Source organism: Macrobrachium nipponense, chromosome 2, assembly GCF_015104395.2.
Source record: "Macrobrachium nipponense isolate FS-2020 chromosome 2, ASM1510439v2, whole genome shotgun sequence".
In the NCBI taxonomy this organism is placed as follows: Eukaryota; Metazoa; Arthropoda; class Malacostraca; order Decapoda; family Palaemonidae; genus Macrobrachium; species Macrobrachium nipponense.
The window spans coordinates 100,755,721-100,783,530 of NC_087201.1; the positions used below are offsets into that span (position 1 = coordinate 100,755,721).

The following is a 27,810-nucleotide window of genomic DNA, read 5'->3' on the forward strand; positions in this document are numbered from 1 at the left end:
ATTTATAACAACAACAGAGATAAAACCATTCCTCCCATTACAGATATCAAATATTATCTTTTCCGTTGCGCAGAATTCTAAATAAATTACGTAGGTTCACGATTGATAAAGTTTTTTTATGCAATAACAAGAAACAGAGTCAGATTTTCTATCAACAGGGCATCTCATTTTGGTGCTCTTGCGAATATTTCAACCAGTTCCACGTGCGTTTAAATCCATACTGACTGTACAGTCTGGAGGCAGTTCTCCCTTCTACACATCTTGATTTCTTAATATTGTAGGTATAGAATAAATTGGTGAGCAAGGAAATATGAAATAGAGCATAACAGTAAGTTTGAAGAGTGAGAAAATAAACAATCGTATACAGACAGACTCTCTCTCTCTCTCTCTCTCTCTCTGAGAAAATAATAGATAGGAAACAATGACTGAATATTGCTTGAATGCGATATGGCAAAGTTTTGGCCTGACTGAAGTGTGGAGTGACTTTGACACCGACTTACAAGTTATTCCTGGTCATCTCACAGCCATGGATAGACAACTTCACAGCCGAGAAAGGGCAATCGTATACAAAATAAATAGGTATGGAAAATGCGAAATGCGGGCCTATGTTGTCCCATAAAAAAGGCTCTCTCTCGGACAGCTGTAAGATTTAGGAGAGAGAGAGAGAGAGAGAGAGAGATGAGAGACGAGAGAGACGAGAGAGAGAGAGAGGAGAGAGAGAGAGAGAGAGAGGAGAGAGAGAGCAGGGCCGAATAGGAAGGAGATAAAGTACCTGGGAATGAAAACCCCTTATAATCTTATAATTATAGCCTCGGGGTTTGTCTCAAGGACATTCAAAGGTCTGTAACACACGGGCAGTTGTTGTTTTTGTAAAATTAGCATAAGGGCAGATCTTTAAAAGCCACGCCAGGGAGCTCGCCACGGTGACAAGACTATACCTTCCATATAATTGACAATGTCCTATACGAAGATGAAATGATCAAAGATCTGGAAGATGACGAATATGATGACTGCCTTGAAGGCAAAGAATTCAGAGCAGTATTTGATGATACGGACACGGAGAGCGACTTTGGAGGATTTTAGTTTATTAATTTTATGCATTTTTTTTACTTTTAATAAATTTTCACTTACCTGCGTATCCTAAAATGAAAATAATAGTTCAAGTAACAAATGTTTCTTTTACTGAGTAAAATAAAAAGTAAAAAATCCTTCAGTGTTGTGCCTTAATCAACTGATTTGGAAATTATAGATGGTTACTCTAGAACAGTTAAACATATTGTATAAACCAAAATAATGCAAATGGCGCACGATCGCTCTTTTGCATTTTAAAATACAATAGTAATATGAGAATGCATACAATATTATTGGATATAGTGAAGTACAAGTAACATAACTTTTTAAAAGATCTACTGTTTTCCTCTGGTAGTAACTATCGCGATCTGCCGATTTGGGAAAGCATAGACGGTACGCTAATTTTATACCGCGTGTATGATGCGACCCCTTTAAAATTAGCTTCAAAATTAGGTTTCAAAAGTCGCATAATATGCGAGTATATACGGTATATGTGTGTGTGCATGCATAATTAACCGATCCAACAGCAGTGGATCGTTACCTATCCCATGTCTAAATACACCTAGCTATCCCGATACTGGGTCCGGCTTCATGGGAACAGAACAGGGGATGTGTAAAACCTAGGCCCATATCTGGTCAGTAAGGAATCAGAGCTATCTGCCTAGCCAATACCTTGAAGCCAGGGTCCCGGATTCGCTGGAGCGGGGGACAGGACTGGTGAAATAAGACCGTGGAAAGGGGACATGACAACGTGGGCCAGAGAGTGCACCGCCCAGACGAGATAGGTGGCCAGCCAAGGCTCGCCCGAACAGGGCACCCTCCCCACCGCTTATACAGAGCATGGTGCGGTGAGCCTACCGCCCGGTCGCACTCCCCACCCCCCCCATCCCCACCCCCCACCCCCCCCCCCCCCCCATTAGGCGAGGAACTTGGATCGGCTATGCGGCGTAGCGTGAGCGAGTCCTATACCCCACTGAGGTGAGTGTGTGGGGGAGGGAGGTCGGCTAGCGGGGTGGCTCACACGCGATTAGCTGGTAACCCTCGCAGCCGGGTGTACAACCACACGGTAGGAAGGATCCAACTGATCGGGAGTAGAAGGCCTATAGGCCTACTAACATATGCCACTAATAAAATATCCGTGTATTCGGATCTAATCATAACACATATATATATATATATACATACTGTCCTAACGCGGGGGAGATATGAGAAGAGAAATAATTATGGAGCGAGAGAGAAAGCAACGAGTCCTCTCAAACTGCTGGCCTAACCTTCGCAAATCGAAACGATCTGAACAGGTTGGCCTAGCAGGCTCTGAGCGGCCTAGCCTAGCTTGCCAAATCAAATTTATTTAACCGAAAAGGCTAGAAGACCACGGTGGCTCAATGACCATAATGTACAGGCTACGGAAGGGAGCCAAGGCTCTTCTGGATGCAGACAAGGGTGTCTTATAGTAGAACTATATATATATATAGCCTATAATACACCTTGGCTAGATTATTGGTTGGGATGCCAACCTCAAGATGTAAAATAAGGCTACGTCCCGAGAGCATGCGGTTCGGTCAGTAGGCTATCCCCCGCGATTGGACAAATTCTTTAGACGTCAGTCAAATAATAAAAGCATCTACAAAACATATGGGGAACTGCTAATTGCTTGAAAATCGACTCCTATTAGTATATGGGACCAATTGGGAATCGATAGGAGCGTAAATATACGCGGGTAGCGATCCACGAAATGGCGGCGGGGGACGGCAACGCGCAGGCTGCAGCTCCCGCATATATAACCAATTTAAACATGTTTATATCGCCCATCGCTACATTAAAACAAGATCAAACATTAATTGCAGTACTCAACTTAGATGCAGCAACAACTTGACGTTCCATGATGAGCTAGATGTATTCCAAACAGGAAAACACAACACAAGGGAAAACACGTGTGACGTGAGCAGTGTTATCGAAAGGAATGATAAACAAAGCGCTAGTTGTAGCAGTGGTGGGTGGCGGGGGCCTAGAACGGCTCCTCTGTAGACGAGGGATATTGAGAAAGGAAGAGACTAAATGGCAGGGGACCTCTGGTATTGGTTTCACTCGTCCCAGATACCATACCGACACCTTAAATAAGGGTGAGCGAGCCAGATTATTCTGGCATTACCATATAGCTTTTTCTCTGGTATACTTAGCAATATTTATACCCTAGAAATGAGTGCTACAGGAACATTTCACTGAGCGACACAGGGTAGGCCCAGAAAGGAATAATGAGACAAAGATTGTAATGAAAGAAAAACCAATGGAATATGTCGTGAAAAACTTGTGCACAAGTTTTTCATGATGTAATCCTGCTTGTCCACTTACACTTTCCCACCTGTTGTTGGTAGGCAAATTGCCAAGTATATGACTATTTGGCGACAAGCAGGAATGGTCCTTTTATGATATTTTTTATTTAATCGTTCCTCGCTTCACCCCCCACATGCAATGATGACACATTTGTTGTGATAACAAAAATTAAATGTAAAAGTAGCAAATGCATCCTTTTTATAGAACTAAAACTCCTTGAAATTCACTAGTGCATCTGGGTATAAAAAGCGCTTGCAGCCACCGCTCTCTCTCTCTTCTAAAAGACCTATCCCAAAAATAAACTCTTACGGGCAGAGCGGGGGCTGTATGCATGTGAACACGACTGTGAGGGTAAGTTGCGAGTGATGCCATGTGACCATGAAATCTAGAAGTAATCGTTTTTTATTTTAGTCATCATTGGGCTAGTGTTCTGTAATCGTGATGATCATTGTTTAGTGAACTTTTGGAAATGTATCCCAAATTGATTTCCCAAATTCTCACTACATTTTGAGAGATTTTTCATACTTTTAAGTGGTCACGTGATCACTCTGTGTTTTTTGTATTAGTTTAGGGGTAATGCATCCCCATTATTCATGTGTTACTATTTTGTCTTCTTTTTAATTCATAGTTTTATTTTTGTAATAAAATTGTCTAAACCTTGTTGATTATTACTCCTGTTGCCCTCGTGCAAGGGTTGGTACTTAGCCCTTCAGGCAAGTTTATACGCCTCCACAACATCGAGGCCTTACCAGTGTTTTGATCATGGTTTTATTCTCAACAGAATGAATGAATTTCTTCCATAACGTATCAATATCTTTCTAGGTAACAATTTTTTTATGTTGAGATTTCCATTATAGGTTATGAAAAGGCGATGGCGATAATGATAGCGATGATAATGACATCTTATTTTTCCTTTTCCCCCACAAGACACTTTTGAAAGGAGTCTGTCAGGAAAGATGCAAGCAGGTATGCGCACTGTATGACGTTTTGAGAGAGACTGACAAGTTTGCAACTTTCCAGCCCTGTGGTTGGCTGATCAACAGCCAGTCAGGAACGTTGCAAGGGACAGGGCTGGGCACCAGGTGCACAGCTGCTGTGAATTCATTATAGGCTAAGAACTCAACCACTAAAGATAGGTTAAGGTAGTTTTGAACTAGTTAGGAAAGGGTAAGAATTCAACCACTTGCTAGGACAAGAATTCAACCACTTAGGCTGGGCCAGGTAAAGAACTCAACTGCTTGCTAGGTTAAAAACTCAATCACTTAAGCTAGGCTAAATCAGAAAGGCCAGCAGTTCCTTACCTTCCTTCGCCTTGAAGCCACCTTGGTCTAGCCTCAAGTACCTAACCAAAGAGTAGGCCTGAATCCCACTGAAGGCCAGATAGCTTGATTAAATGAATCCATTGACTGGGATTTGCACGGACATTCCAAATTACCGTTGGCTAAGTTGTCATCTTTTCCACCAGACGAACTATGCTCTCAAATAACGGAATAATATCCTCAATTCCCCTTGAAAAGGAAGACACTGGACTGATGCCATGCAACGAACCATGCGATGAACCATGTACGTGGATGTGCGATGAACCACATACGTGGATGTGCGAGGAACCATGTACGTGGGATAAATCACACAACTGGATGTGAGATGAATCTCGTGCATGGACATGCGATGGGTCAAGTACATGGTCAAGCGATGAACCACATACAGGGATGAGTGAAGACACACAAAAACAGTCATCTGATGTAGTATGATCTACAAGTGAACATCAGGGAGAAGACCACCCTTGCCTAGAAGTCTCTGAACCCTTCACTCTGGAAGATCAACAACCTCGATCACTTGAACGTTCGTGGTGTGTTGAACGATCCAAGTAAGAACATCATTCTTGTCTAGAAGTCTCTCAACCTGACTCTGGAAGTAGCATGATACAAACAAGAACATCAGGGAGAAGATAACTCTGCCTAGAAGTTTCTCAAACCCTGACTTTGGAAGACTAACGATGAGACTAGGAACTCCATCATGTACACAGACATGCAACAAAACATGTACAAGGCCATGATATGTAGAACGATCCAAGTACGAATGTCAAGAGAGAAAATCACTCTTTGCCTAGAAGTCTCTCAAACCCTGACTCTGGAAGACTAGCAGTGAAAGTAGGAAATCCATCACATATACGGATGTGTGACAAAAAAACGTACATGGCTGTGAAAAGTAAAACAATCCAATTGGGAAAACAATCCGTGGAAACGTCAGGGAGATCACTCTGCCATGAAGTCTCTCAAACCCTGACTCTCGAAGACCAACGGCGAGAGTAGGAACTCTAACACATACACAGACTTGTGACAAAACAAGTACACAGCTGTGATCACCTTTGACGGCCCCTAGAGCAGATCCGCCTCATCATGCGACAAACTCGAACTGGAAAATCAGCTTGAGAACTATGATGCAAGGGAAGAACAACACAGACTGAAACACATGCACGTACTTGCAGGGGAGAGTTACGTCCGTGATGGGAAGATGGTGAAAAACCTCTCTCTCAGAACATGCCACAAGACCCGAATTCTCCAACGGGTAGGGGAGGGGGAGAAGGAGAAAAAGGCGATGGAGGACTTGCCCTACAATGTATCCTGCTTGGAAACCCTGAAAAACATCCTACTAAACATGAGTCCGTCCAGCCAATCAACCAACTCTTGAAAGAACAACTCTGATGGGTTGACATCATGGATGAGGATGGGAAAGACGTCAGGGCAATAAGTGGTGGGAGAGACGTCACAGCATTCGGACTGGTTGCCCAAGTTAAAGGTCTCAGTGACAGAGAAGATGGCAAAAGGGTCTTCTTTTGTCTCCTACAGCAACCAGAGGACTTCCACAGGACACATACACGTGAAGAATAGCGAAGAATTTATCAAGAAAATCCATCGCCGAAGGAAGTGGAGGTCCCATCACTTGAATGCAGCACTGTCAAACTGTGCAGTCAAAAGGAGCAATGATGTCACAGGCCCATTTGTGACGTCACACAGCAGATTAGTTTACAAAGAGAGAGAGAGAGAGAGAGAGAGAGAGAGAGAGAGAGAGAGAGAGAGAGAGAGAGAGAGAGAAAACATTGAGTAGTGTGAAAATACAAAACAAAACCATACTACAATTCTATTTCATATGACAAAAGGGTACCAAGTCGAACATCATAGTGAGATGATATCCACACATCAGAGAAGCCGTCTGTAAGGTTGGTATCCCCGCATGACGAAGCAGTATTATCGGCGAGAGAGATGAAGCCCAGATGACAGCAAAGGAACACACCTCCGACAACACTGGCTGGGTTCCAAACTCTCTCTCTCTCTCTCAGCACCAATGAGTACACCAAAATTAGTGAAGTGGCATCACTGTCAGAGAGAAACGAAGTAGAGGGGCTCCCAAGCTCTGAGCGGAATGCTGCCGCTGCCTGACTTCCAGGGCTGACAAAGGAAACAAATAGCATGCTCTCTCCCTCAGGAAAGAATATTTCTATCCTGTGAGAGCAAAAAAATCATATCTATCTGTTAAGATGAAGGGAAGAAAGGGAGAGAGCCATGTGACCCACACCCCTTCCCCACCAAAATGACATGAAATTGATGAGATGGCAATCATGACTGGTCCTGCAAGCAGATGGAAAGAACGCAATCGTACGCCATTCAAAGTCGTGTTGGAGAAGTGTAGGGATGTACTCCTATGCTAGACAACCGAATCCTAGCATAAAAACTTTGTCAGCAACATGAACCCCTAACGTCTCGAACATCATGAAACACACAAATGCAGAAAGACTAAAAACATTACCACATTCCCAGAAAATGTGTAAAAAGATAAAATCAAAGATACATGACACATTAATATCATAATACAAATGTTCTCAAAACATCTTCAATATAACAAATGTAAAATGCTAAAGAACAAAATGTAGCTGGTCCCTCTCTCCCTGAAGAGGCAATATCCCCTTGGGAGATGGACCAGCATTTCACCTAACACAACCAACGACAAAGCAGAGGAAAAGGCATTAGGCACAAGAAGAAAATGCCCACAAGACCTAAATGTACCAAAGTGTAAAGCATGTAGCACGCTTTCAAGCATGTAAGGACAGGCTGACTCAGACTGGCATTGTGTACTGAGCAAAGTAATCCCCACACTAAAGAACAAAAATGATATTGTTAGTATACAATAAAGTTTTGTACATACTTACCTGGCAGATATATACATAGCTTACGACTCTGACGTCACGACAAAATTTAAAACTCACGGCACACGCTACAGGTAGGTCAGGTGATCTACCTTACCCGCCACTGGGTGGCGGGTGTAAGAACCAATCCCCCTTTCCAGCCAGATTTTCTCTTCCACCTGTCTCCTAAGGGGAGGCTGGAAGGGCCATCAATCGTATATATCTGCCAGGTAAGTATGTACAAAACTTTATTGTATACTAACAATATCATTTTTGTACATGAACTTCCCTGCCAGATATATACATAGCTGATTGACACCCTTGGTGGAGGGAAAGAGACATTTAAGTCCAGAGAAAGGGGAAATAACATATGTTAAAGGAATAAAAAATACCCTTGGTTCTTACCTGATTTAGGCAGAAGACTTCATAGTTACTGTCTACAAGTCTGCGTTGCCTGAAGAGTTACAGCGAGGGCGTGACCTACAGCTGAAAAACTCTTTGGGTCTACCAATGGGAACTGACTCTGCTTACTTGGTAGAATCCAGTTAGGGTCTTGTCAAAGGGGATCAACCCACTTAAATGACAGAGCCGGTCCACTACCAATGCAAGGAGCTTCAAGCACAAACCGATCACCTAACCAAAACACAAATGTTAGAACTACGAAAGAAGGAGGTGCCTCCTGCATCCTCCTTCCCACAACCAAAAAACACAATACAAATACAATAAGGGAAAAAATATTTAAAAAGTATATGCTTCAGCTCCCTGCCCCAGCAATGAATCCGCCGATACGTACGGGCCTAACCCAAAGCACTTCTCATACGTAATTCTTACGTCTTTCAGGTAGTGGTTGGCGAAGACTGACTCACACCTCCAAAAAGTCGCCTTCATGAGGTTTTGTAAAGACATATTCTTCTTGAAAGCCAAAGACGTCGAGATGGCCCTTACCTCATGCGCCTTGACTTTAAGAAGTCTATACTGATCCTGGTTACAAGATGCGTGGGCTTCTTTAACAAGGTTTCTAATAAAGAATGACAGGGCATTCTTTGATAAAGGCCTACTGGGGTCTCTTACAGAACACCATAGGCTGTTTGAGTTGGCCCCAAGTCTTTTCTTCCTCTGGAGATAAAACTTTAGGCTCCTTACAGGGCAAAGAGTCCTCTCCTCTTCTACTCCAACTAAAGAGGATAAGCTTTAAATCTCGAAGCTCCTGGGCCAAGGGGAAGAGGGGTTTTCATTCTTTGCCAAGAAAGACGGGAGAAACGAACACACAGCTGAGTCTCCTTGGAACCCAACATCTCCTTCTAGAGCTTGTAGTTCGCCGACTCTCTTAGCAGAAGCTAAAGCGCAGAGAAACAAGGTCTCCATAGAAAGGTCTCTGAAAGATGCTGATTGGGGAGGTTCGAATCTCGAGGACCTCAAAAACGATAACACTACATCCAGGTTCCAGCTTGGGGTTAAACAAGAGTTTCTTTTAGCAGTTTCAAACGACTTGATTAAATCATGTAGATCCTTGTCTTCGGAGATCTTTAATCCCCTGTGTCTGAACACAGAAGATAGCATACTCCTGTAGCCCTTAATCGTCGAGACTACCAGACCGCATTTTTCCCTCAGGAAAATAAGAAAGTCTGCTATCTGATTCACAGAGGTACTGGAGGAGGAAACGTTCTGATTCCTGCACCAACGTCGAAAAACATCCCACTTCGACTGGTAGACCCTGGTGGTGGAAGGTCTAAGTGCATTGGCAATTGCTCTTGCAGACTTTGCCGAAAAACCCTTAGCTCTGACCAGACTCTTGATAGTCTGAATCCAGTCAGACTGAGAGCGGGGAGGTTCTTGTGAAACCTGTCGAAGTGGGGCTGTTTGAGCAGATCGACTCTTAGTGGCAGGGATCTTGGAACATCTACCAACCATTCCAGTACCTCTGTGAACCAGTCCTGGGCGGGCCAGAATGGAGCTATCAAGGTCATCCTTGCTCCTTCTGACGCTGAGAATTTCCTTAGAGTTTCCCCTAGAATCTTGAAAGGGGGAAACGCATAAAGGTCTAAGTTCGTCCAGTCCATCAGAAACGCGTCTACCGATACTGCCTTCGGGTCTGAAATCAGTGAGCAGTACAGGTCTATCCTCGCGTTCCTGGAAGTTGTGAAGAGGTCCAGATGAGGTCTGCCCCAGATCTTCCACAGCTCCTGGCATACGTCTGAGTGTAGAGTCCATTCTGAGGGAAGGACTTGGTTTCTTCTGCTGAGCAGATCTGCTCTGACATTTCTTTCTCCCTGTACGAACCTGGTGAGGAGACTTATCTCCCTTTCCTCCGACCACAAGAGGAGCATTCTTGCTGTTTCGTACAGGGAGAATGAGTGAGTCCCCCCCTGTTTCCGAATGTAAGCCAGGGCTGTGGTGTTCTCCGAGTTGATCTGAACTGAAGTCTTCTGTACGAGGGGCTCGAACTCCTTGAGGGCCAACCAAATCGCCATCAGTTCTTTTTTGTTGATATGCCAGGACACCTGTTCCCGCACCCAGGTGCCTGACACTTCTCTGGAGCCTAGAGTCGCTCCCCAACCTTTGTCCGATGCGTCTGCAAATAACACTAGGTCGGGGTTCTTCAGGCGTAAGGAAATGCCTTCCTTGAAGAGAAGAGGGTCTGCCCACCAACGGAGATCCTTTTTTATCTCGTTCGAGATCTTGAAGACGAAATCTAGATCTAGAGCACCTCGGTTCCGGTTCCGATTTAGAAAGAACTGGAGGGGTCTGAGGTGCAACCTCCCTAGAGAAACGAATTGCTCCAGCGAGGAGAGTGTCCCCAACAGACTCATCCACTCCCTCGCTGTGCATACATCTTTCTCTAGAAAGGTTGCAACCTTCTCTGTACAACGGGCTATCCTTTCCGGGGATGGAAACGCACGAAAAACCTGAGAAACCATCCGAATCCCCAGATAGATACGATCTTGGCTGGGGATTAACTATGATTTCTGGAAGTTTATCAACAGACCCCGAGAACTTGCTAACGTCAATATATAGTGAAGGTCCTCCAGACATTTTTCCTTCGATTTGGCCCTGATCAGTCAATCGTCCAAGTACAGGGACACCCTCACTCCTTCGAGGTGAAGCCATTGGGCTACGTTCTTCATCAGCCCTGTGAAGACTTGAGGGGCTGTGGAGAGGCCGAAGCACAAAGCCCTGAACTGGAACACTTTCCCTTTCCACATGAATCTTAGGAACTTGCGCGAAGAAGGATGGATCGGCACGTGAAAGTAAGCGTCCTGAAGGTCTAGTGACACCATCCAGTCCACGGGACGAAGGGCCGCTAATACTGAGGATGTCGTCTCCATCGTGAACCTCTCTCTTCTTCACAAAGACATTCAGGGCGCTCACGTCCAGAACCGGTCTCCATCCTCCTGAGTTCTTGGGCACAAGAAAAAGACGGTTGTAGAAACCCGCGGAAAGAGGGTCTTTCACCATCTCTATCGCCTCCTTCTCCAGCATAAGCTCTACTGCTAGAGCAAGGGCTTGATTCATGTGAGGGTCTTTGTACCTGGCCACCAATTCCCTTGGCGTAGTGGTCAAAGGTGGTCTCGAAACGAAGGGAATGAGGTATCCTTTCTTTACTATTGAGAGGGACCAGTTGTCCGCCCCCTTCTGTGCCCGGACGTCTGCAAAGCAGTCTGGCACCTACTGCCGTCTGGAGGACACGAGTACTATTTCTTGGCTTTGATCAATCGAGAGAAGGTCTTTCCTCTTCTAGGAGGTCTTGTTCCTCTGGAGGAAGACGCGCGGGAAGAAGGGCCTCCTCGAAAGGGCTCTTGCTTGATCGACGTTTCCTTCTTCAACTTAGGCTGAAAGGAAGCCTTGGGAATTCTCGCTGAACGAGCCAACATATCCTGCGTCGCCTTTGCTGAAAGAGCGCTGGAAATATCACTAATAATCTTCTTGGGGAAGAGTTGCGGGGAAAGATGAGTGTATAACAACGATGATCTCTGTGCATGAGACACCGCCTTGGTTAAAAAGGAGCAGAAAACTGCCCTTTTCTTAACAACTCCGGCCCCGAAAAGCGAAGCTATCTCTCCAGAACCATCTCTCACTGCCTTGTCCATGCAAGACAGGACTGAATGCAAATCTCCGGTGACAGAGACTCTTGATCCCTCGTCTTCTTTGCCAAGACTCCGAGGGTCCAGTCGAGGAAGTTAAACACTTCTAGGACCCGGAACACTCCCTTCAGAAGGTGGTCGAGTTCGCTCATTCCCCGCGTCGTCATTGCAGAATTAAGCGCCGAACGACGCGCGGAATCCACCAACGAAGAGAAGTCCGAGTCTGCAGAAGCTGGAAGAGTCAAACCCATCCCATCTTTCCTGTAAGCTTGGAAGGTGGGAAGGAAAAAACGGTCTTTCCCTTCTCCTCCTTAGAGACTAGCCTATCGTCAAAGCTCTTAAGCGCCTTCTTCATTGACACCGTAGGTTTCATCTTCACCACCGACAACGTCTTCATAGTCTTGGCCGTTGAAAATAAGGAAGGTGGAGACGGAGGGGCAACCGCCGAAAGGGACACCCCAAATTCTTGCAAGAGGAGTTCAGTCAATCTCTTATAACAGGAACCCGAAGAATCCTTTGGCAAATCTTCCTCGGAAGCACCATGTCCTTCTTCCGAAGAATGACGTTTGGAAGATCGGCTGTCTGGAGGGGAGCTTTTCCTAAGAGAGCGCCTGCTAGAGGAGGCGCGCCTGTCCATATCCTTGTCCGAGTCAACTGAAGAGCGCCTAGGAAGAGGAGAGCGCCTATCAGGCTCCTTGCGCCTGCTAGGCTCTTGGTGCTGTCAGGTTCTAAGCGCTTGTCAGGCTCTTGGCGCCTGTCCGTTTCTAAGCGCTTGTCAGGCTCTTGGCGCCTGTCACAAGGAAAAAAGTCTTCCGAAGAAGAGCGCCTATCAGACGCAAAGTGTTTGCGAGGTTCTGAGCGCCTGTCCGACCGAGAGCGCTCACAAGGAGGAGATTGTCTTGTCTGTATCCTGCTAGGCTCTTGGCGCCTACTATCTTCTCTGTGTCTGCGAGAAGGCGAACGAATCTCTGGTGAAGAAACAAAATCTGGGGAAAAAGGAGAGCGGCTTCCAGGTGAAGAGCGCCTACTACGAGCCTGGTAAGTACGAGATTCCTGGCGCCTATCAAGCTCTTGACGCTTGCTAGAGGTGGAGCGATTCTTCGGTGAGCGGCGCCTACTGGAAGCGAATCTATCCTCCCTACAACTAGGAGAGCGGTATTCCGGAGAAGAACGCCTGTCAAGGTCCTTACGTCTGCTGGTAGGAGAGGAGCGCCTGCTCGGAGAGCGATCTCTTAGGTTCTCTTTAATGTAAGAGGCTCTGCTGCGAGACTCTTGACTCTTCCTGAAGGAGGCGAGAAATCCGCAGTGTCCTTCTTCGACTTCTTCACCGGGAGTGAGATGTCCTTCCGACGGCGAGAACTCCCTACTAAAGAGTTGGCTAAAGCTGATATCTGAGCCTGCAGGCTGGCCAAGATGCGCGCTAGCGATCTTTCAAACTCTTCGACTGGAGGAGAGGTCCGAGCGCGGAAAGGAGAAGAGGATTCTTGAGATCTCCTGGCTCTCTTAGGCTCGATCTCCGGCTCTTCTGAGAAGGATTCAGAGCAGGAAGGAAGGGCGCAAGGTTCCTTCCAATTCCTCTTGAGAGGGCGAGAGGACTCCGAAGCGCTCCATCTACTCTTAGGAGAAGGCGACGAAGACGACGAGAAACACTGTCGCAACACTTCCTTCTTGGCTCTATCCAAGGCAGCCTGGGAATGAGCAGCAGGATCTGCCGAGAGGACGCCTGACAGGTGGGGGTTCTCCCTAACCTTCCTGCGGCTTTCGACTTTCCTCCTCCACTGGGTCTGGGAGTCTGGAAGAGGTCTAGGCCTGGAAGCGTTAGTGAGCCGGTCAAACGCACCCTCCACTGCACTAGGGCACTGCATTGTTCACTTGCACTGTCACTCTTACCTTTAGAAGAGCGTACTTTGCTCTCATTACTCCTTACTGCGTCTCCCAAAGAAGCCATCTCCGAACACGAATCTTCGGGTTCAAAGCTGGGAGCAGGGGCTGAAACAGGAGAAGGAACTACGTCTACGATCGGGTTCTCAACATAAAGTTCGCTAACATGCGACCTACTTGAGCTCCTAGAAGCAGCCTTACGCACCCTATCCTTCTCTAACTTCCTTAAGTAGGAAGAAAGAGACTTCCAACCGTCCTCATCCAACCTTTCGCACTCTTTACAAGGGTTAGTGAAAGAACATTCATTCCCTCTACAACTCATACACACACTGTGAGGGTCTACAGAAGCTTTAGGAAGCCTCACCTTACATTCACTCTTCGAACATACTCTAAAGATAGAAGATTTCTTAATTTCAGAATCAGCCATTATAGGAACAAAGCAAAGAATAATCCAAAAAACGATCCAAAATAGCGTATGCCAAGCCAACGGACAAAGGGTACTTCACCAAAATAGTCAATCCAAGAATCGTCGGCAACGAGAATAAATCCACTATCGAGAGGACTTAACAACAGGTGCTGTCAAGCCGGACGACAGAGAAAATCTGGCTGGAAAGGGGGATTGGTTCTTACACCCGCCACCCAGCGGCGGGTAAGGTAGATCACCTGACCTACCTGTAGCGTGTGCCGCGAGTTTTAAATTTTCTGTCGTGTCAGAGTCGTAAGCTATGTATATATCTGGCAGGGAAGTTCATGTACAAAAACAAGAGGCTTCTTGTTTCTTGACAACAGAATAATAAAGCATGGATCTCTATAGTGGTTCCATGAATGTTTCACCCCAAGGGTAAATACTTATCTTGAGAAGGAAGATTTGTCTTTCAAAGTTTTATTAATATTATACATTAATAATAAATGATAAGCTCCTGTCCATCCTCAATCCACTGCCTAACAACCAAGTGTGCAGGTCATATTTTTGCCTCCCAACACAACCTCACTTCTCAATCCTCTTGACTAAAGCATCATACCTTGTCAAGGCCACCTTCACTTAACTGGTCTTGGACATGGTGCACATAGATGTTGATGATGACCTCAACTGAAACTGGTTACTGGGTGTTGGACGAATCTATGGAGAGAAGTTGTGAATATTTTGAGAGGCTAACTGGTTACTGGCATCAATCATCTATTTGGCAAGGCAAGCTACAGGCAATGGCATGGGGAACATGACTGATGACAATATTGTAAAGCATCTTATAGAGGATGTTGAGCTGACAAATGAAGAGTTGAAAGATCTAATAAAGATGTCTACACCAGAAGAAAATAAATCAGAAAGTAAAGCTGAACCACTTAAGTGAACACTGAAAAAGATGAGTGAAGCATTTAGCACAATTCAAAAGCTCAAGAAAAAATAAAGGATTATGATCCTCCCACGGAAAACACCATCAAAATCAACCCTTTGATAAACCAAAATAATTAGCATAGTGCCAGAGCAGGTGTATTATGAACTCAACAGTCGGTCCTCAGCCTTCAAGTTCATCTGCTCTTGACATCATCCTAAGAGTTTCTTCCCTTTGTTACAAAAAAAAGGTTCTAGCATGTTGACTTCCAAGTTTAGTAGATTCTATAGATTTTTATGCTGACATAGTATCTTTGCGGCTGGGCGCAAGCTTAGTAATACAGTGCCTATTCCAGTGGTATATCTGTTGACTGCAGTAATTACAGGCCAATCTCTATTCTCCCTGTGCCCTCCAAAGTTGCTGGAAAACTTACATTTATGCCAATATATATGCTGAAGCTGAAGGATTGTTACTTTATAGTCAATATGCATATAGGAAGCAACTAGGTACCTGTGATGCTCTTTTAGATCTGGCATGCCATTTGCAAGAGAACCTTCATATGGGTTTTGAGTTCAGAGTAATTCAGATAAATCTTAGTGCTGCTTTCAATTTACTAAATCACAGGCACTTATAAATTTCAGGTAAGCACCAGTGAGTTGCTGTGGATGAGATCGTTAATGAACTAAGACCTATTGTGTCTGGAGTTCGACAGGGCAGTGTTCTTAGTCCCCTCTTACTTTTAGTGTATGCGTGGCATGGTTGTTGGGCTGGAATACAAGATTGTTCAGTATGCTGATGATGACCACTTCCGACTTCCAGGGGTAGTAGTCTCCACTCTTCAGAAATGAATTTGCCCTCAGCCTCAATCGGGACATGGACCAGATCAGAGAATGGTGTGGTCAGTGGGATATGAGGCTGAACTGCAGTAAAGTGAAAACACTATTGACTAGCAGATCTCGTACAGGTGGATGGAACTTTGCTGAACGAGTCTGACGCTTTAACTATTCTAGGTGTAACTTTTGACAAATAGCTAATGAAAGTTCCAGAGCGAATGCTGAACTAAAGTTAGGTATTGTTTGTAAGGCCTCATATATCTATAACAGTGGTTAAAATCAAGGCAACCTGTTTTAGGTCCTTTGCACTCCCTTTACTAGAATATAATCAAGGTTGTAGGACTTTTTCTAGGCAGGGTACATACTTTATACTTGCAGATTTTGATATGTTCCAAGGTAACACAGCAGTAGTTTCCTAGAAACAGACAATCTAAATCACAAATCATGGCGAGAGAGGACAAATTATTGGTTGTAGTCATGCCTTTTGACAACCAACATTAATTAAATGAAAAAAGTTTCTTCAAAGAGATTCATTATTTAAAATGAAGGCATCCAAAAAGCTACTGGACCTAAAGAAACTGAGAACTATCATTTTATATTTGTACTAATTGGGTATTTTGCAATTGTTATATAAAATACTGCTTTTATCTTTTGCTCTGTTTCAGGGTTGACCTATAGTGGATGAAGGATGGATTGGCAAGCTTCTTTTATTTGCCAACAAAAAGCTAGTGAGAAGTTGAACTGGCTCTTGAGGGCCCATGCAGGCCTCCTAGTGCTCCTACTTTCCCTACCTTTTCAGACCCCCTCCTACTTTTCCTACTTTTTTGAGGAAACTCCTCCAAAAAGGTTTAAAAGGATTAAAGAAATTCACTGTTTATAGATATGAGAATACAGAAGTGTGTTGAATGAATGTGGCTGCATATTTGATTATTGAAGGAACGAGTAAAGTGCCATTCACTGCCAAGACTATCGTGAATTTTGAAGTGCACACAGCAATTACATCGTGAATTTTGAAGTGCACACAGCAATTACAAAGCCATGAAAAATGCAGAAAAGAGAGCTAAAGAATATAAACAGAAAAATGAAGAAAAACACAAAAACAGAGGAAAAGCAGCTAAAACTCAAGGGGAAACAAGAAGAGAAGGAGGCGGACCTACGGAAAAAAGATAAATTACAGCAAGACGAGATTGAAGCATCAAGAAAACTTTTGACGGAAGCCAATCAGAGATTGAAGAAAGCTTCCAGTCAAGAAAATCGATCCTGCAGAAGTAACAGCTGCTCTGGCTCTTTTGGAGTTCGGAGTGCAAAGTTGAAGAAATCATCTGCTGAACTGTGGAAAATTTCAGATGAATTTGCTTCTTTAAGCAAGATGAAAAAACTTGAGAGTGCATCACTGGACTGAGAAATTATTATAGTAATTTAGTTTGAGATGCTACTGTAATGTGAAGCTCATTATAAGCAGAATCTATTTTTATAACTATTGATATCTAAATGGTTGATTATACCTTCTTGTTTGCATATTACTTAACTATTATTGAATGCTAGTCAAAGGCTTATTTCACTGAAAATCTAAAGTGGATCACGTTGCATAATTGAATCAAATAAATTAATAAAAAAATGGTAACTAAATACAAGGGTCTAGTAACTTTCATTTCATGATTAATTGTAAAATAGACCAAGCTAGAAAAATTCCTCTTGTTACTAGGTTGGTCAGGGGTGGGCGACTTAGGCGGTATTTGCCCACTTTCACGAAAACATGTCTTTATTCAATATAGTTGAACAAGTAACACCTGCTTACTTGTACTGATTGATTATTCTTTGATAATGAATTTTAAACATTACTATAGTCGATTCATTTAAGGTAGATTCTTGCGCCTACGAGACGTTTGTTTGGCGGCCTCTGATTGGCTGGTAGCGGGAGGCAGACTGCTCGCTCAGTGGGTCATATTTTCGTTTGTAGCTTAGAAAACTAGCAATATGTTTACATTTCTTCATTTATCTCACGTTTTACAAAAGATAGGAAAGTTTTGGTCATACCAAAGGATTCAGTATTAAATGTACAATTAAGGAATCTTTTCCTGAAATCAATAAGTTAAAATACAAAGGAATTACAACGAGTAGAAGTGAAGGGAGAAACATTTCATTCTTTATACCTGTTTTTATTCATCATCGGATTTTGCATAATTCACGAGATCAAGATAAAATGAAATCTTGCGTTTTAAAACAATAAAATCACCCTGCGTGTAATATGTAAAGAGAAAATGAAGAATATGTCTTATTATGTTGCATCCGTGCTTGACTCGGTTTGACAGTAGTGCCGAGAGACGCAAGATATCGTGGGGCTGGTCCTCTCAGCTAGAGCCTAGAGCTGTTGGCGTGTTGGCAGTTGCCAATTGGCGATATGAGAAGTTTGCAGTTTCGAGACTATGTATTTACCGAATTATTATGTCATTACATTTTCTATAAATAAATGCATAGAATTCCCATTATGACTTTCGAACATTTTTACTAAAATATTATATATGTCCGTATTTCTGGACATATCTGATAAAAGAAAAGTAAATAATCAGATGGATGCATCTGGGCGTTGGCTTCAATTTAGTCTAAGTGAGAAATGTGCATGCTTTATGAGGCTCACTGATAAATAACAGAACTTGTTTCTCTGGCCAATAACATCAAAAGCTTATGGTTTTCATATGTTCACTCAATAAACAAAAGTACAAATGTTTATTTCTTACCATAAAATATGTTGACGATGTAACGAATATAATATACTGTCTTTTTCAGAATTGCTGGAGTTACTCTTACACCAGAATGTTTATCTCCTTTATATACATGTTACACTTGACAACATGTCTACAACAATGTTTAGGAAAAATTTGCTTAGTTTTCTCCTGAGGTAGTTGATTATTCTTGAATCACTTAATTCATACCTGAGTTAGAATAGCTCCCGTAACCGTTCCCACAGCCTGCATAATTGTATATATATATAGTACATGTAGGATAATGAGACTAATCAGAAGACTGTTATATCATCATCTTTTTATACAAAAAGAATGGAAATTCATGCAGATATATTATGTCATAAACACAAAAGGAAGTCATACACAGTAGGCTTACATTGGTATGTCATTAGGCTATCGATATGAACAAAAAGAAATTAAAATCTTACAAATTTTCTTACGTCATCATTATTTAAAAAATAAATAAAGGAAAATCATACATATATACATAGTCATGTCATTACCTATTGGAACAAAAAGAATGGGAAATTATAGATACATTGATATCCCCTTTTCTATTAAAACCAAGTAAAAAGAATTTATAAACAGATATGTACATTGTTATGCCATTAAATATTTAAAAAAAGGAAACTCATATGGATATACTGTAGTTATGAAATTGCCTATCTAAAAAATGGAAAACTATAGAAACACTGTTAGGTCTTCAACTTTAAAAAAAAAAAATAATGGAAAATCATTGATATATATCATCACTGTCAGTGTCATCCTCCCTAATATCAATATCATCACTGTCAGTTTCATCATCTCCAATAACAAAACTTTCAAACATATGCTCTCTAGCAACATCTTTCCTCCTATAATCATCTTCTAATTTCTTAACGTGGTGAAAACATTTCTTCCAGTCTTCTGTTGTAACTTTGTCTATCGCCAGTCTCGTAAGCTGCTCAACAGTTTTCAAAGATTGATTTGCATTAGAGTTATTTTTTCTGATATCCCTCTTTATTTGAGCCCATATAAGTTCTATGGAGTTAAACTGACAATAATATGGTGGCAGTCTGAGCACATCATGACCATTTGCACGGGCTATCTCATCTATCACATACCTCTGTTTTTCTTTGTGACACTTGGCAATCTGCAGCAATTTTGGCTTTGTTGCTGATGGGTCGTGGGTAACGTTATTAGAGGAAAGCCACTCTATGACTTCACTTTTTCTGTTGCTGGTTGTTGGCACTTTATTTTCTATTTTGCTATGGTAGGGAGCATTGTCCATTATGATTAGAGATCTATCTTCTATATTAGGCAATAGTTGTTCCTTAAACCACTTTAAAAACCTTTCATGGTCCATGGAATCATGGTAGTCCCCTTTGGCACCATTTTTTGACCTAAACAACAATAGCGCATCTTTGACAAACCCCTTCTCACTCCCCACGTGCACCACAATAAATCTTGACCCCTTTCCAGTCTTAAGTTTGGGTCCTATTTCGCCTTCACCCGTTGTCCAACACTGACGTACACATTCATTTTGGTTTATCCAAGTTTCATCCAGGAATACTTCAGGTTTACGTTCAGTAGGACTACAATTCCTATTCTTTTCAATTAACCGTAGATATTCAGTTCTCGCTGCCACTATATCATCACGTTCCATTAAAATTGCTCTTCCACTCGTCACTTTTTTGTACCGGAATCCAAGCCCTCTCACAATTTTCTATAACGTTGTTCTTCCACCATTAAATTTTACCGGGTCTTCCTTCACTTTTTCCAGTAGGGCATCTAACGTTGGGAGCACTCCTCTCTCGTAAAAAGACAAAATCTCCTTCCGAATACACTCATTTTCAAAATTATCCACCTTTTCCTTCGCTCGGATCCTCTTCCTGGGATATACAGGTGAAGCGAAGGGGACGTTACCACACTCAGATGACTGTCGCTTGATTTTTTTCACTGTGTTGGTTGGCACTCCTGTAGCTTTGGCGGTCTTCTCAAATACTTCATTTCTTGAGTCTGCTCCCCACTGTGAGCTGAAGTAACGATGAACATTAATTATAATGTTGCGAGCTTGACTTGCAAATCTGGAAACGGTGCGACGAATGGTGCTGTCATCTCGAGACATCTGCTTGAAAAGAAAAAGAAATCTTGTTTAGTTCGTTGCTGTTTATTGCTCCACTGAGATTATTATTTCATATCACTCAATTAAGTCTCTGATATCTCTTTCGTTTGAAAATATATTCATATAAGAAAATTAGAAATAATATGTTGAAACCAACCTCATTAAAACTAAGGATGAGCTGAAGAGTGCAAAGTAGGTCCGTAGATTTCAAATTCATTCCTGGACTGAATTTCCCGCCCGCGGGCCGCGGCCAGCCTACACCTCCAACGATACCAGATGCATCCATCTGATTATTTACTTTTTTATCAGATATGTCCAGAAATACGGACATATATGATATTTGAGTAAAAATGTTCGAAAGTCATAATGAGAATTCTATGCATTTATTTATAGAAAATGTAATGATATAATAATTCGGTGAATACATAGTCTCGAAACTGCAACTTCTCATATCGCCAATGGGCAACTGCCAACACGCCAACGGCTCTAGCTGAGAGGACCCAACGATTGAACGATGTGTCTCGGCACTATTGTCAAACCAAGTCAAGCACGAATGCAACATAATAAGACATATTCTTCATTTTCTCTTTACATATTACACGCATCTAAAATCTGAAAACACCAGCGTATTCAGGGTGATTTTATTGTTTAATAACACAAGATTTTATTTTATCTTGATCTCATGAATTATGCAAAATCCGATGATGAATAAAAACAGGTATAAAGAATGAAATGTTTCTCCCTTCACTTCTACTCGTTGTAATTCCTTTGTATTTTAACTTATTGATTTCAGGAAAAGATTATTTAATTGTACATTTAATACCGAATCCTTTGGTATGACTTTCCTATCTTTTGTAAAACGTGAGATAAATGAAGAAATGTAAACATATTGCTAGTTTTCTAAGCTACAAACGAAAATATGACCCACTGAGCGAGCAGTATGCCTCCCGCTACCAGCCAATCAGAGGCCGCCAAACAAACGTCTCGTAGGCGCAAGAATCTACCTTAAATGAATCGACTATACATGTATGCATTTAAATGTTTAAATGTCTCATTTGAAATATCACATATCCATGTGGCACTCCTACTTCTTCAAGATTATAACTACTTTTTTTAATCAAACTCCTACTTTTTTTATGGCTGCTAGGTGGCCTGCCATGGGAGTCAAGACAAGTCGCAGCCATATAAAAACTTTCGAAATTTAGCCAGTGAATTCGGGGACTGCGCATGCTACAGAACATCAGACGAATGGCAACTGACCTACAGGATACAATAGTACTATCAAGAATTGCTGTTGGAGATGTAGCATTTGAACTGTCTCACAGAGTTCCTAAACAGCCATCGCAAAAAAAAAAATAAATAAATAAAAATAAAAATAAAAAGCGAGCTGACAAGCTACATAGAGACTTCAGTAGATGAATCCTTCTGCTTCAAGTTTTCTGAGTTGCGGCACATGTATGAAGCACGTCTAGCTACACTTGGAATTCAGAAAGAAGGCAACAAGTGTGTATCAAAGAACAAATTCTCCACTTCTCTCCCAAAGCACAAAAACAAAATGATGGAAAAAACATGATGCTTATTTTTGATCAAGGAATGAGGCACATCCTGAAATTGCCACAATCATCAGAGAGGTCATTTTCAAGTTAGTAGGATGTCATTTTGATGCAATCTTTCCTCCAAATTGCCAAGAAAAGTCAAGACCAACACTGAAAATGCTTGTCTCAATGATGTTGAAAGGACCTACTTTGAAAAATCAAGAAATTCAAGAATCACTGGTTACACTTAAAGGATGTCGGACAGTAATCTTCAAAAGCACAAAAACGGCTAAGCGTAGGGCAAAGCAGCAACATTCTTTGTCATCTGAGTCCCCATTATCATTGTAGCTGCAAAGCTGCTGCTGGCTGTACTGGAAGATGTTCTTGCAAAAAAAATCCCTGTGGAGATGTACAAACCTTGGAATTGTAACTGCATGAAGAATTAGATGTCAATTTCACATAAACACTTGACTTGATAAAATCAAACATTTTGCAATGAAGCTGCTGCTAATCCTTTGTACCATACTTGATTGAAAGTGATGGCATCTATGATACCACATAATAATACTTTGCTATCCTAAATTTATGATGTGGGTTTTGAATTTACAGTAATTGCAGTTTACATGTGTTGATACCGCTCTTATATTGTTTTCAACATCTTGGTTTGATAAGAGGACGATAATATAGTTCAAAATTGCACAACGATTTTGGTGAAGGATAACATCTGAAATTTTGTTTAATTACAGATTTACTTATGTTTGCGTATAAAAATAGATTTAGCATTACCTTTGACAGAGACATTTTAAGAAAGCAAAATATATCTCAGTAAGTCAACCATAATCTGCATAGATGAAATATCATTTTCATTGCATAATACACCATGCTCACTTATAAGTTCTTCATTCTCTTCTTTCATACAAATTCGTTGTAGATAGCCTGTTTGGATTTCTGTATCTTTAATTTGTCAAAATAAGACAAATTGATCAATAAAGATTAACCAACAACAAGCTGAGCAAACTTTTTGTTGAGTTTTTACATTGGTTGTGTCATCATTTTTGATACATGTGAGAGCATCAGGTGAGAATGATGTTTTGGAACAATAAAAAAAATTGTTGCTACAAGACCTAACAAACATTTCCACAAAGTTTGGTGCTTTAGTCCACTCTGTGCCCATCATTTTGCTTTCAGCCCTCACTAATACTGTTCTCTTGTGTGGATGTCTGCTTCTGCCCGACTAAAATGCTGCTCTCCAGTGTAGATGTCTGTTTCTGCCAGAGATTTATCTCTTTTACATAGATTGGTTCATGGCGGTACTTAATAGTGGTAGTTATGACTTGGACCATCGATGGATAGTCTCTTGTTTGTCACTTTTTCGTAAGTTGTATTTCAACAGAGATCTTTCACATTCACACTTGATCCCTGATCCCTTTTATCTGCCAAGAGCAACCAGATTCGCTGAACAGCAGCTTCAATATGCAGTAAAGTCCTTTGCTGTTGAACTTTCCAGTTCCAGAGGTTCTTTATTCCTCACACCGTTGGACTGTGGAACAGCCTCCCAAAGGAAGTCGTGCAATTGGAACTTCAGACGTTCAAGCGAAAGTACAATATATCACTACCGTAATAATATTCTCCTTGCATTTTAATATTCTGATTTATTTGTTAATTTATCAATTTATTTTTGTCCTTTTTTAATAAGTGATATTTCTTCTTTCTGTATTTCCCTTCTCCTCTTACTACTTCCTAATAAACACCATTTTCTTTGGAAGCTTGAATTTCAAGTCAGTGGCCCTTGTGAGCTAGTTCCATATGAATAGGTTTTATTTTCTGAATAATAATAATAATAATAATAATAATAATAATAATAATAATAATAATAATAATAATAATAATAATAATAATAATGAAAGTATGCCCCTAGATTTACAGTTGTAGCTGTGACTGAAGACACGAATAATGTCCAGGCCACAAAAAGTTCTGGAAGCAGCAAAGGCAACATCCAGTATTGGTGAAATCACACCTTTACTATATTTAATTTACTGTATTTGTAAGTGAAGATGAATTTTATTTTTAAAACCCCGCTTTAATAATCTACAAAAAAAATCTCCAAATTGTTTACAGTCAGCTGATAACTTTAAGATTGTAAACATAACCAGGATGCAAATGGCTCCAATTAGCTTTGTTAATAAATTATAATATGATATGACAATAATGCATAAAATATAATTGCATAAAGTACATAAAACAACAGTCTTTACCAAAATAATGATTATTTTTCATAAAACTGTATTATCTGACTTTGCAAATAGAAATGTCAGTGTACAACCTAACACCCATTTCCCGGTCTCTCTCTCTCTCTCTCTCTCTCTCTCTCTCTCTCTCTCTCTCTCTCTCTCTCTCTCTCTCTCACAATGCATTAAGTAACAAAAGCAGGAGACTTAGGTTTTTCCTGAAAACAGCCAGAAAACACTGAAGGGAGCAAGGAAATCAGAATTCAACAGCCTACTTATAAAGTGGTTTAAGCTGCGATGTAGCGATAGTGTAAACATTTCCAGAGAGATGCTTATGGAGCAGGCCAGAATTCCATAGGGAACTAAACCTAACGAGTGACAAGTGATTTTATGTGGTCCCACAGTGGCCTGGTCCCAAGCATGCTGGTTTTACGAGGTCGGACTATACTTGTGTAAGTTTGTTCTGGAAATATTTTTTACCCATTTCAGTTTGAGTATCAAAACCAAGAACAATGGCTAGTTTCTTTAAGGGGAGAATGCCGAATTTCAAGTAATTATAGAATTTTAATCATTAATGCTTTAAACTGTTTTATGTCCAAATGAAAATTTTCTGAAGCGACAATGCTAAAAAACTTTTAAATTGGTTTACTGACAGTTTTTTTCATTGCTTTTATGACACTGAACCACAAATCTTAAAAAGATTTATAAAAATCATTTGTATGAATAATTCAGTATAGGTCCACGTGAGTTACCGGCTGTTTTTGGCAGTTTTATGCGTAAATAACCATATGCAGAAACATTGTTGCTATAAATAAAATAATATTTAGATTGGTTCATGGAAATTTTTTTTCCATCACTGTGAATGAAGACTTGTAAAAATGTCAGTCTATGAATGATTCTACACTGGATCAAGTCTGATATACACTATTTTGGACCATTTTACGACAAAAAAACACATCTAGAAACGTTATTACTATGGGGATAACTGAACCGTCAAAATCTAAATATTTCTTATTTTCTTGTTTTTGAGTCCAGAAATATTACTCTTCTACTGTTTCCTGAGGTTTTTCTTTTATAACTGAATGCTTCGATCTAAAAGAAGACTGAAACAAGACTTGTGTCGATTTAGAATTAGTTGTAGAATCACTGGTAAAAGTTAGAAGGAGATAACCTTCAGTCATTAGGTATAAAGGCATTTACTTTATAGAATGGGCCCTTATGATGTCGATGCTGCCCATAAATGCAAATTTTAGGTAATATATAAAGTAATACATAAATCAAGAGAGCACAGTTCTATTCATTTGATTATATTGTAAATTTCATGGCATATTTCATATAATGATAAAATAGTTTCTGTGCAAAAATCAGCCTTCTCACTACCATAGTTTCAAAGTTTTTTCATAATTTTTTTTTCTTGTCATTTTCTCAAAATCTAGTTTTAAAGAATATAAATGCTTATATCTCCAAGAAGACTGAACCAAATTCATTTAAACTTTTAGTGTAGTATAACTACATCTACGTACATCTCGATTTTCAAAGACTGAAATTGATTTTTGAGTAAAACCTTTTTTTTGTATTACATTTGCAAAAACTGACATAATGGTTAAAAAAAAAAAAAAAAAAACTTATAATATTGAATTTCTAACTTTCCCCTTTTGAAAAATCTCATTATTAGTTGAAGAATAAGTTGTAAAAATTTGAAGAAAATCATTTCAACCATAAGGTGGCTATAGGCACTTTATAATAGGGCCTTAGGGAGTCGGAGGTCCCCTTAAATAAATCTCAGGTATTCCACTTAAATGAATCTCAATCATAAATCTTTACCTTTTCTTGCAATTCCTTGGTTCTTCCTTGTTCCCTGGCTAGCTGCAAATTAAGGCATACTTGTTTCTCCATGAATTCTTCCTTTTCTTTCTGAGAAAAAAATGAGGGAAAACATCAATTGTTTTTACATTAGCTTTTCTCTTCATAGGATTACACTTAAACTTCTCCTCACATATCCTTTGCCAAATTCACAAGAAAGTGGAGAGAACACATTTATTTGAACTATACATTCAAACTGTATACCTTAACTGTAAAGGAGAGTATAGTACAGGACATTCTCTTAATTTACACTACATAAGGAATAATCAACATATACATACATACTATATATATATATATATATATATAATATATATATATATATATATATATATATATATATATATATATACAAAAATGAAAAATGCTATAGAAATAACAATGATGAATATCATCTATGCTACACAGAAAAAAGAATAATTAGATTTCCAATTCTATTCCTGGCTGTAAAGACAATCTATCTAAATATTTTTCATTTTTACCTACACATTTGTTTACTATACAGTAAAGCATTACTCTATGTGAATGTGAGCACTTCTAAAGCATTATACAAGTGGGTGACTGCTGTATAACCCACTACTTCAGGGATTTACGGCGCCAGTCATATAAGCAGAGTAGAAGGGGCTCCAAGACAACTCTTCTGAGAGAGAGCCACTTCAAAACTAAGTTAACAGTCAAGAGGAAGCTTGAAACTTGGGGTAAGAATGTGATTGTGTGGACCTGTTTGTTGATTTGCTTGTCGACAAGCAACGCGAGATGAGACCGGACAGGGGTGTGTGTTTAAAAGAACGTGAAAGCTGTGAAAGATGGACGAAGTTAACAGTTATGAGAAAAATTAAAAACAAAATATACATCTCTCATGTACAAGCAGCAACCTAAAACATCACAACAGAGGTTTTGGAACCTCTACAATTAACTTCCTCTAGAACATGAAGGTTATCAAAGGGCAAGATGGAGGGATCCCACAACAATGAGGACTTGAGGAGGGAGCACTGCTTATGGGCCAACCCCTTTTCCACATGCTTCATATGGCCAGTGGTTGACCACATTGCTGGGAGCTCTTAGAAGATTGGCTCAACAATTCTAGAACGATGGTTTGTGTCATGTTGAAAGATGCTGTCTGGTAAAACTAAAATGTCAACCAGGAGAACAAAGAGACTGGCCTCCTTAGAATTTATATATTTAATAATACATCCTATGATGAGACTGTTGGGACAAGAAATCAATTGTTAGTTAGAGGACTTGTGTAGCTTAGTTTGAAGCTGTAGCACTGTCCAAAACTGAATTGATCTTCTGTTGATGTGCCAGTATGGGACAGCCTAAAATGATAGGACTATATCAGAAAGGGTATACGTAGTATATATAATCAACTTCGTATTTGCAAGGGATAAGGAATAAAAACACCCGAGAATAGCTAAAATCCATGAATAATTCTCATCCCCTGTAACTTATAATCTAAATAGTTGAAAAACTAGACACCCCCCTAAAAATGTTTATAACTGCTATTTTAATAGTTCAAACACCAAATTTATACCTTAATAGTGGGGCATATGACAGAAAAATCGTGCAAGTGATGATACAAGCATCAAATTTGGCAAAAGTGTCCTCCAAGGTATACTAA

General features: G+C 40.7%; 1 protein-coding gene across 2 annotated transcripts in view; it reads right to left on the reverse strand.

Annotated features, from left to right (window-relative positions):
* The window catches only part of LOC135220847 (centriolin-like), a 601,514-nt gene that overhangs the window by 202,351 nt on the left and 371,353 nt on the right, over positions 1–27,810 (reverse strand). For both annotated transcript variants that reach the window (XM_064258407.1, XM_064258408.1), the window contains exon 10: positions 26,151–26,240. In XM_064258407.1, coding sequence (XP_064114477.1) covers positions 26,151–26,240 — 90 coding nt within the window. The remainder of the gene's footprint in view (positions 1–26,150; positions 26,241–27,810) is intronic.